At 50.4% G+C, this 10,525-nt stretch overlaps 1 protein-coding gene across 2 annotated transcripts in view; it reads right to left on the bottom strand.

Annotated features, from left to right (window-relative positions):
* Positions 1-6,356: 6,356 nt before the first annotated feature.
* The window catches only part of CACHD1 (cache domain containing 1), a 94,844-nt gene continuing 90,675 nt past the window's right edge, over positions 6,357-10,525 (bottom strand). For both annotated transcript variants that reach the window (XM_064720379.1, XM_064720380.1), the window contains exon 27: positions 6,357-8,626. In XM_064720379.1, the coding sequence (XP_064576449.1) occupies positions 8,388-8,626 (239 nt within the window). In that variant the 3' untranslated portion in view covers positions 6,357-8,387. The remainder of the gene's footprint in view (positions 8,627-10,525) is intronic.

Raw genomic sequence — 10,525 nt, 5'->3', positions numbered from 1 at the left:
CAGCCTGCTGAGCAGCTTCTCCTTGCTTCTACTCTAACTCAGAGTCCTGCAAGCAAACAGTGGAAAGGTGGGAGAGTTCAGAGCTGGAACTTGCACAGTGAGTAACTCCTGCAAGGAAATCATTGCTGGCCTCTGCTGTCATGGGCTATTTTGGGACCTGTGGTCTCTGCAGCAGAATTTCAAACCTTTGTTGCCTCGTGCATCATTAGCTGATCTGCGTGCTTGTGTTTAAAGGCAGCAAAAAAAAAAAAAAGAGTAAATATTAAAATAAACACCACAAAGCAAAGCCAAGTTCTTGAATAATAACTGAGAACAAAGGAAAATGAGATCAAACAAATACAATTCTCAATAAATGGCCCAGATATTCACTGGGGAACCTCTGCAACACTTTCTCCTGAATCAATGTCCTGCTTTAAATCACCATCCTTCCCATGCAGGCTTTATTTTTCCTCATTCAGCTTCTAATTTAGTCATTACTTATTGGAACCAAGTGCATTTTGGCAATTTTAGCATTAAAAAACATCCAAATGTTGCTTGGATCCCTGGCAAAAGCAGGTCCAACCCCACATTCTTACCAGGGGTGTTTTTATTGGCCAGGCCATGAATGTGCTGCAAATGGGAATTCCAAATAAATCAGTCTCAGATTCCCTAAAAGCACCAATTTTCTAGGAACTGGGAACTGTCAGTGACAATTCACAGGGAATTACAAAATCATTTACCACCACAAACCAGGGGTGAAAGCATTCCACAGGGTGAATCCATACCTCTCCATTCCTGCTCCTTGGATCTGGCTAATCATAAACCTGGAGGAAATTTGCTGGGAGTAACTGAGGAGCTGGGATGGACTGGGAGGGAGCAGGCACGGCACCAGCAATTTGTTTGGAGAAGATAAACCAGCCCACGATTTCTCCCTGCCAGCACAGCCTGCAATTTCCAGCACCCCCACAATATTTTGTCCTTAAAAACTTGTTACACATGGGGAAAAAAAAAAACCTGTGTTCAATATGGAAAACTGGCCTAAAGGAGGTAACACAAGAGAAACATTCCCAAAAAATTTATGAGCCTTTCAAATGTTCTGCTGTTCAGTTATAAAAGGTTTCCATAGGAACTGTCACCCAACGTGCTGTGCCTGATTTCTCCATGTTCAGAGTGAAAAAAAAATCCATCCCCTTCCTGTTTTCCAGGTTCCCTGGCTGAGGTTTTTTTGCCTTGTTTATGGAGATTTTTCTTGGCTTAGCTGCAATAGAAATAAATGATTAAGGAGGTTTTTATTATTATTTTGCAGCAATTAGATCATGTTCATTACTCAACCTTTAATCCTGCATGTGATTTGCATGAATTATGCCGAGAGGATGGATATTGGGAGCAACTTTGTGGAAGTGTCAGAATGTTGGAGGAGTGAAAAGGAGGATATTAAACTCTCTGACTGCATTCCCAGTTTCCTGCTCCTGTGCCAGCCCATCTCGGGGTGTCTGCCCAATTTCATTACCTCTGTGCAGTGGAGGAGATTTAAAATTGGAAAAATCCATCAGTGTTGGCCCAGCTGGGAATCCTTGGCAGTCTGATGGTTCAGCTGGATTTAAGGAAAGACCACCAGTTTTGTCAGGACCTTGCCAACACCTTCTTTGCACATTTTTTCCTGCAAAGTGAATTTTTTTCCTGCGAAAAGTGTTGACTTGGCAGTTTTGGGGGCTGTTCCCTTCCTCCATGGAGTTGCTCCAGAGCCAGGTGAAGGTGAGCTGGAGGGATTCCTTGTGCCCTTGGCCAGCAGGTTCCCTTCCCTGCTGTCCCTGCTGCTGTCCCAGCACAGAGCACTTGCTAGGGCACTGCTGGCCTGGTGGATTTGCCAGTGCCAGCTCCAAAACCTCCAACAAACCAGAGCACAAACAAGCCCAGGGATCATTTTTTCCACAGGATTTAGAAGAGGCCACTCTGAGCTGAAGAGAACCTCCAGATCCAGGGTGTGTTCTGCCTGTGGCATCACATTGCCACCCCTCTGCCCACAGCTGGGCTGTTCCATAGGGTGTCAGTGATCCCATGGGATCTCCTGCCCATTCCACAGGGGTGTCAGTGATCCCATGGGATCTCCTCCCCAGTCCCACAGGGTGTCAGTGATCCCATGGGATCTCGTTCCACAGGGTGTCAGTGATCCCATGGGATCTCCTGCCCAATCCCACAGGGTGTCAGTGATCCCATGGGATCTCCTGCCCATTCCCACAGGGTGTCAGTGATCCCATGGGATCTCCTCCCCATTCCCACAGGGTGTCAGTGATCCCATGGGATCTCCTCCCCAGTCCCACAGGGTGTCAGTGATCCCATGGGATCTCCTCCCAGGTTCCACAGGGTGTCAGTGATCCCATCCCAGTTCCACAGGGTGTCAGTGATCCCATGGGATCTCCTCCCAGGTTCCATGGGGGTGTCAGTGATCCCATGGGATCTCGTTCCACAGGGTGTCAGTGATCCCATGGGATCTCCTGCCCAGTTCCACAGGGTGTCAGTGATCCCATGGGATCTCGTTCCACAGGGTGTCAGTGATCCCATGGGATCTCCTCTCTGGTTCCATAGGGTGTCAGTGATCCCATGGGATCTCCTGCCCATTCCCACAGGGTGTCAGTGATCCCATGGGATCTCCTCTCCAGTTCCACAGGGGTGTCAGTGATCCCATGGGATCTTGTTCCACAGGGGTGTCAGTGATCCCATGGGATCTCCTGCCCAGTTCCACAGGGTGTCAGTGATCCCATGGGATCTCCTGCCCAGTCCCACAGGGTGTCAGTGATCCCATGGGATCTCCTGCCCAGTTCCACAGGGGTGTCAGTGATCCCATGGGATCTCATTCCACAGGGGTGTCAGTGATCCCATGGGATTTCCTCCCCATTCCCACAGGGTGTCAGTGACCCCATGGGATCTCCTCCCCAGTTCCACAGGGTGTCAGTGATCCCATGGGATCTCCTCTCCAGTCCCACAGGGTGTCAGTGATCCCATGGGATCTCCTCCCCAGTCCCACAGGGTGTCAGTGATCCCATGGGATCTCCTCCCCATTCCCACAGGGTGTCAGTGATCCCATGGGATCTCCTCCCAGGTTCCACAGGGGTGTCAGTGATCCCATGGGATCTCCTCCCCATTCCCACAGGGTGTCAGTGATCCCATGGGATCTCCTCCCCGGTTCCACAGGGTGTCAGTGATCCCATGGGATCTCCTGCCCAGTTCCACAGGGTGTCAGTGATCCCATGGGATCTCGTTCCACAGGGTGTCAGTGATCCCATGGGATCTCCTGCCCAGTCCCACAGGGTGTCAGTGATCCCATGGGATCTCCTGCCCAGTCCCACAGGGTGTCAGTGATCCCATGGGATCTCCTCCCCGGTTCCATGGGGGTGTCAGTGATCCCATGGGATCTCCTCCCCAGTCCCACAGGGTGTCAGTGATCCCATGGGATCTCCTCCCAGGTTCCACAGGGTGTCAGTGATCCCATGGGATCTCCTCCCCAGTCCCACAGGGGTGTCAGTGATCCCATGGGATCTCCTCCCCATTCCCACAGGGTGTCAGTGATCCCATGGGATCTCCTGCCCAGTCCCACAGGGTGTCAGTGATCCCATAGGATCTCCTCCCCATTCCCACGTGGTGTCAGTGATCCCATCCCAGTTCCACAGGGTGTCAGTGATCCCATGGGATCTCCTCCCAGGTTCCACAGGGTGTCAGTGATCCCATGGGATCTCGTTCCACAGGGTGTCAGTGATCCCATGGGATCTCCTCCCCAGTTCCACAGGGTGTCAGTGATCCCATGGGATCTCCTCCCAGGTTCCACAGGGTGTCAGTGATCCCATGGGATCTCCTGCCCAGTTCCACAGGGTGTCAGTGATCCCATGGGATCTCGTTCCACAGGGTGTCAGTGATCCCATGGGATCTCCTGCCCAGTTCCACAGGGTGTCAGTGATCCCATGGGATCTCCTCCCAGGTTCCACAGGGTGTCAGTGATCCCATGGGATCTCCTCCCCGGTTCCACAGGGTGTCAGTGATCCCATGGGATCTCCTCCCTGGTTCCACAGGGTGTCAGTGATCCCATGGGATCTCCTCCCAGGGAGGAACCAGCAGTGCTTCTGAGCAGGGGCTGGCACTCACCCCAGCTGTGCCTGGCACCTCACTAACGAGGCAGGGCTTGGAGAAGTTCACTCTTGGACTGCAGTGTCCAAATTCCACTGCAGCCTCGGCTCCAGGAACGCCAGCCCTTCTGGGCCAAGGTCCTTCCGTGCTCAGCTCAGAGCACAAAGCACAAAATCATCACCTCTCATCAGCCCAAGGGCTGCCAGGCAGGAATATGAAATATTCCATGGCACTGATGTTCCTTTCTCCCTCTTAGGCTCCCTGGCAAAGGGGATTTGTACAGCAAAACAATCCAATGGTTCTGGAGTTAACTGCTGCAGGAATTAATATTCCAAACATCACTGACAGCCCAGAGCAGGCTCCTTTGAAAACCCCAGCCATAGCTGGGAATCTCTTTTACAAACAGCTGAAATGGGCAGCCAAGAGCTGGGAACGCTGCAAATTCATCTTGGAACTCACCAACAGCCTTTTGGATTACCTGCACTCTCTTGCATCCAGGACTTTTGCATCCTAGCTTTTTCTCCTTTTCCATATTTGCTGCCAGCTTACTCCCATAGTTTTTCCTCTGACAAATCCACTTTCTGTGCTCTTGCCCATTTCTGGGTCACTTGACAGAATAAAGCCTTTGAGAGATCTCCCTTTGCCCAGTTATAGTCACAAGTCCTGCTGCATGTGAACGTCTCCTGAATTCCCCTGCATCCTCCCCTCCCTGCCCTTGCCAAGGGCAAGGATAAAGATAATATTTCATGGCTTAAGTGGCCTTATAAAATGTTCATGGGGAAACTGTACCAGGCTTTGCAAATCCCACTTTTGAGCCAAGCAATAGCATAAATAAATTTTAAAAAAAATAATCACAATGCATTTTCAATCAATATATTCTGCCCAAAGAAATGCTTCTCCATGATTCCTTGGATATAGGAAAATCCATACACTTGGCAGATCTCAAATACTGCAAGCATTGAGTCAATTTAAAATTCATGAACACAAATTAAAGGCAATGCTCATTTTCACTTTAAAAGAACCTTTTTTTTGTTGTTGGGAGAATGAAAGAAAACCTACAGGAAATGAACACAGCCGAGTTGGGAAAATGAAATAAGTGGAAAATTAATGGCCATAAAGTCTTATCAGGAAGGAGGATAAGACTTTATCCTCCTTCTTAACTGCTGCTTTTATGATCTTGCTCCTCAGTCAATACAGTAAAACAATGCTGGGGAGGGAAGGCCACGGCAGAACCCGGGCAATAAAAGTGAAGGGCTCTCTTGCAGCTCCTAACCCCAATCCCATCCATTACCAGCAGTGAATCCCATTTATTCCTGTGGGACAAGGTCAGGGCCAGCTCTGGGAGCTGCCATTTGGCACACCTGGAAATCAGAGCTGTCCCTGCCATTGTTTTTACCAGCAAGAGCTCGGGCTCTCCCCATCACTGCAGGTCAAGCAGGGCCGTGCAGACCCCTCAGATCAAGAACCATTTGTTCAGAGCAAACCAGGGAGAAGAAAAGAGATCCCAGAAGAAAAGAGATGAAGCAGCAGCGAGGAGAAGCTCTCGAAAAGCTTTTAAGGTAAAAGCAGAAGGGGTTTGGTTGTTGGACTTCCAAGAGGTTCTGGAAGCTTCTGTGTTCCTGGCAGAACTGCAAGAGAACTCTGCAAGCACCTTCTGCTGGCAGGGAGGGTGAGCAACCACCAAAAATCCTCTCCCCTGAAGAATATTGTAGTTCAACTTGATGACTTTTTCCAATATACGTGGCTATTAATGACATTTCTGATACATTTCATCAAAAATTATTTGTCCCACGGTATCCAAGCACCAACACAAATCTGGATTCCAAACTGGAAACGAATCCCAGCCTGGTTGATACCCAGGCCATCAGCTGAGAGCTCTGAGAGCACAAAGCAGAGGCTCAGTGGATTCCTGCACTGCCTGCTCAGCAAAACCCTGCACCAAATCCTGCACAAACACAGCACAACAGCAAATCCAGAGCCACTGAGGTTTCAGCAGAGGATCAGGAAATAAAACCCTTCAATTATTTGCTGTGGTGACTCTAAGCAGTGGCTGACCACTTCCAGAAACAGTCATTTCCCAAATAATGACCAACCAGCTAAAAAAAGGCTTTACAACTTCCATCAATACTGTCATTTGTATTTAAAGTTTAGATTTCTCAATTGGTAAATCTGGAGGAACTGGAGTGAATTTTCAGTCCTGTTCAGCCAGAGAAGGAAACTGAAGCAGAATCATTTCAGTGCAGCCACTTCTCCACAGATCTATCCTTATATACAGTTTATTTCACTAGAGATTTTAATTTTATACATAGTATAAAGGGATATCCTGGTATCACACATAGAGTTATTTTACTGTACTGTTTAAGAACCAATTTTTTACATAATACAGTATTAAGTACCATATTAATTAAAACAAGTGATTTTTTTAAAAAAACCTACATATAAATGCATGTTTACCATATGCACAGTGCAAGAACGGCTTGATATCATTGTAATCACAAAATGTGAATCTAAAATACAACACTGTGATTGAAAACATACTGACAATTATGATGCCCTTTGTTGTAGACATTGATTAATCTTTGTTTGAATTACCAAGCAAGGTTAAAATTCCAGACAAACAGCAGCAGCTTCTCATTATGGTTTCAAGGTTTCTTCCACAGTAACCCAAGTTTTACAAAACACTGGTTTATCCCTACTTGTGGTCCAAGGAAACAGAAGAATGGCACAGATTCCATTTGGGATTATCTGGTAACTAATGCTAAAGAAATTCTTTATTACTTCCACACAGGAATCCTTTAAGGATGAGCGAAGAGATGAAGATGGAGAAGTTTCTGGGCAGAATTCTCTGAATTTTAGTAACGGAGTACAGGATGTCTCCTCTGCAGATAGGAAGACAATACTGGAATAGAAATCAGGCTGTAATATTTACAGGGAAGAAGTGTGGAAAAGAAAGCAATCCTAATGTAAACAGCGAGGCAGAGAGGGCTTCTTCATTTTCCCTTTGCAGAGTGGGGCACTGGCTGAAGGTCAGCTCCCAGGGAACAGCTGCTTTCCTGGGAAGAGCCCCTTCCCCAGCACAGAATGCACGTGGTACTCGTTGAGAATCCCTAACACGTTTGCTCCCCTCCCTCCCCCCAAAGTTTCAAGTTCAATAAATAGTAGAAAAATAATCCTTTACTTAAAAATCTTGAGATGCATTGTCCCGGGTCCCGCAGAGCAACGTGGGCACAGGGAGATCTCCACCAGCAGCCTTCCTGCTCTGCCTGCCACTTCTGGGCTCTCCAGCTGCACATTCCTGCTCTTCCAGTTAAGGAAACCAAATCATCTCTGGCTCTTTATGCTCTCTGTCTGCTCTTGGCTCAGCACAACAAACTCCAGCTGCTGGATAAACTCCCATCCCTGTTCCTGGAGGTCCATTTTTCTCCATGTTTTGGCAGGTCCATTCATCAAGCACGTTTGCAGGCCAGAGCCAACCTTCCATTGGTAAAAATGCAAAGCTCTGATGCCTCAGTTTGGTGGGGAAGCCTGTGAGGTTGTCCTTGGGGAGCAGCACAGTCCCCATGGCCCTGGAGTGGCATCTGTGGTGTCCTCAGTGCACGGTGCCAGCAGCCTGCAGGGTGTGGCTGTGGTGTCCTCAGTACACAGTGCCAGCTGCCTGCAGGTGGTGGCTATGGCAGTCTGCAGGTGGTGGCCATGGTGTCCCCAGTGTCACAGCCTGCAGGTGGTGGCTGTGATGTCCTCAGTGTCACAGCCTGCAGGTGGCAGCTATGATGTCCCCAGTGGCAAAGCCTGCAGGTGGCAGCTGTAATGTCCCCAGTGGCACAGCCTGCAGGTGGTGGCCATGGTGTCCTAAGTGCCACAGCCTGCAGGTGGTGGCTGTGGCAGCCTGCAGGTGGCAAGTGTAATGTCCCCAGTGCCACAGCTTGCAGGTGATGGCCATGGCAGCCCGCAGGTTGTGACTGTGATGTCCCCAGTGGCACAGCCTGCAGGTGGTGGCTGTGGTGTCCTCAGTGCCACAGCCTGCAGGTGGTGGCTGTGATGTCCCCAGTGGCACAGCCTGCAGGTGGTGGCCATGGTGTCCTCAGTGCCACAGCCTGCAGGTCACAGCTGTGCTGTCCCCAGTGGCACAGCCTGCAGGTGGTGGCTGTGCTGTCCCCAGTGGCACAGCCTGCAGGTGACGGCCATGGCAGCCCGCAGGTGGTGGCTGTGCTGTCCCCAGTGGCACAGCCTGCAGGTCACAGCTATGATGTCCCCAGTGGCACAGCCTGCAGGTGGCGGCTGTGCTGTCCTCAGCACTCGGCATCCACGGTGTGCACGGTGACAGCGGCCTGCAGGTGGTGGCTGTGGTGCAGGGTGGGGTGGTGCAGCCGGTAGTGGTGGAATTTGTGGCTCAGCAGCGCTGCCGTCTGCGGGGGCGTGTCCAGCTCCAGGTCCTCGTCGTGGGTCCCCACGTCCACGCCCGCCGAGAGAGGGTCGTTGTTGCAGGGGGGGTTCTCGCTGTCCTCCTGGGGGCTCATGGTGCTGTAGCCTGGCAATGAATGGACAGCAGTGAGCACAGCAAGGCTGGGTGCTCAGAACTCCCAGGGCTGGCTGGGCACCATCATGGAATCAACACAGGGTGCTTAGAGAGGGGACAGAAGTGTTTTCTTGCTAGAACAAACCCCAACAGACTCATCCTGTCCTCTAAGCCTACAGCAGATCCCTTTCCCTGCCACTCAGAATTGTGGACTGGCTGGCACCTTCATGGAATCACACAGTGCTTAGAGAGGAAATAAAACAATTTTCTTGACAGAACAAACCCCAACAAACCCATCCTGTCCTCTAAGTCCATACTGGATCCCTTTCCCTGCCATTCAAAGCTTTGGGGATCTGTGGGTTTGTGCCACTCCAAACAGTAACAGCACCCACGTGTTCAACAGTTTGTAACAACAGAATTGCTGGCACTGATTTCAAACCAAAACATCAAAGATACCACCCCCAAAAAATCTGTTAAGATATAACCTGGATTTATCCAAATCAGCTGTTACTACCCAAACCAGGCTGCAGGGCAAACATCTCCCCCTCAGCATCTCTAAATGCAAAACCAAATGAAATTTAAAAGGAAAGAGGTCTTGCTTGAATTGGAAATAAATCCTTCTCCAAAAAGCAAGGACTAAAGGCTGAGGAAGCGCTGGTGCTCCTGAGCATCTTGCTCAGGTTTTCAGCTGGAGACACCTCAAAGGAGGGTGGTAAAAATAGCAGCTGAGCCCCCAAAGCTGCCTCCCATTTGCCATGCTCTGAGTCATGGCTTGGAGCTGGCACGGAGGAATTGGGGAAGAAGCCTGGGCAGCCCTTTGAAGAAGATGGAATTACAGAAACTAAAAATAGCAGTGCACATTCCAGATGGAGGTAGACAGCTCCCCTGCTAACCCAGGATGACTAAAAGATGGGAAGGATTTGCTGGGACTGCAAGAAAAGGAGCAAAGGGAGCATTAATCTGGCAAATCGGCCTCAGCACAGGTAATCTCACCCCAAATCCAGGGTAATTCCTTCTAGAGCAAGATTGTCTGGGAGACATCTGTTCATCCACGTCCCAAGGCTTTGGCCTTTGGGTTTCCTGTCCCAATTCCATTAGTGAACAGAGTCTTAGTGCTGGCCCAGGTCTGCTGGAAGGTGCCCAGCCTTGCAGAGCTGACAGCTTGCAGACTGCCTTGTCTAGCCCTCCTCCTCCTCATTTCCTAATAAATTAAACCTCCTCATGGGTCAACAGCATTACACCCTTCTAGCAGCTTGCCAGATTTACGGAGATTTAGTCTCAGGGCAGGGGAGACACATCCCAACCCCCTGAGCCTCATGGTGCCCAGCTTAAAGGTGCTGGAAGATCACAGAATCCCAGAATGGTTTGGGTTGGAAGGGCCCTTAAAGATGATCCCATCCCACCCCTGCCATGGCAGGGACACCTTCCACTATCCCAGGGTGCTCCAAGCCCCAACCAGCCTGGCCTTGGACACTGCCAGGGATCCAGGGGCAGCCACAGCTGCTCTGGGCAGAACAATTCCTTCCTAACCTCTGATCTAATCCCACTCCCCTTCAGTGTGAAACCATTCCCTTTGTCCTGTCCCTCCAGCTCCCTCAGGGGGAAGAAGCTTCTCCTGATCTCCAGCCCAACTCTCCCCTGGCACAGCTCCAGCCATTCCTGGTCCTGTCCCTGTCACAGGGGGCACAGAGCAGAGCTGCCCCTCGGGAGGATGTGGAGTACCCCAGTGAGATCTCCCCCAGAACAAACCCAGTCAGAACTGCCCAACAGCAAAGCCAGAAGGAGCAAAGTGTTTACTCTGGCTTTGCTTCTGCAGGGAGGCAGCCTGCTGGGGGAAAAGAGCCCCCAGCCCTGCCAGAGCCAGCATCCTGAGGGAAAGGAGCCCCCAGCCCTGCAGAGCCATCCCACTGA

This window comes from Zonotrichia leucophrys, chromosome 8 (genome assembly GCF_028769735.1).
Source record: "Zonotrichia leucophrys gambelii isolate GWCS_2022_RI chromosome 8, RI_Zleu_2.0, whole genome shotgun sequence".
NCBI classification, from domain to species: Eukaryota; Metazoa; Chordata; class Aves; order Passeriformes; family Passerellidae; genus Zonotrichia; species Zonotrichia leucophrys.
This window is presented reverse-complemented; position numbering and strand designations above follow the sequence as displayed.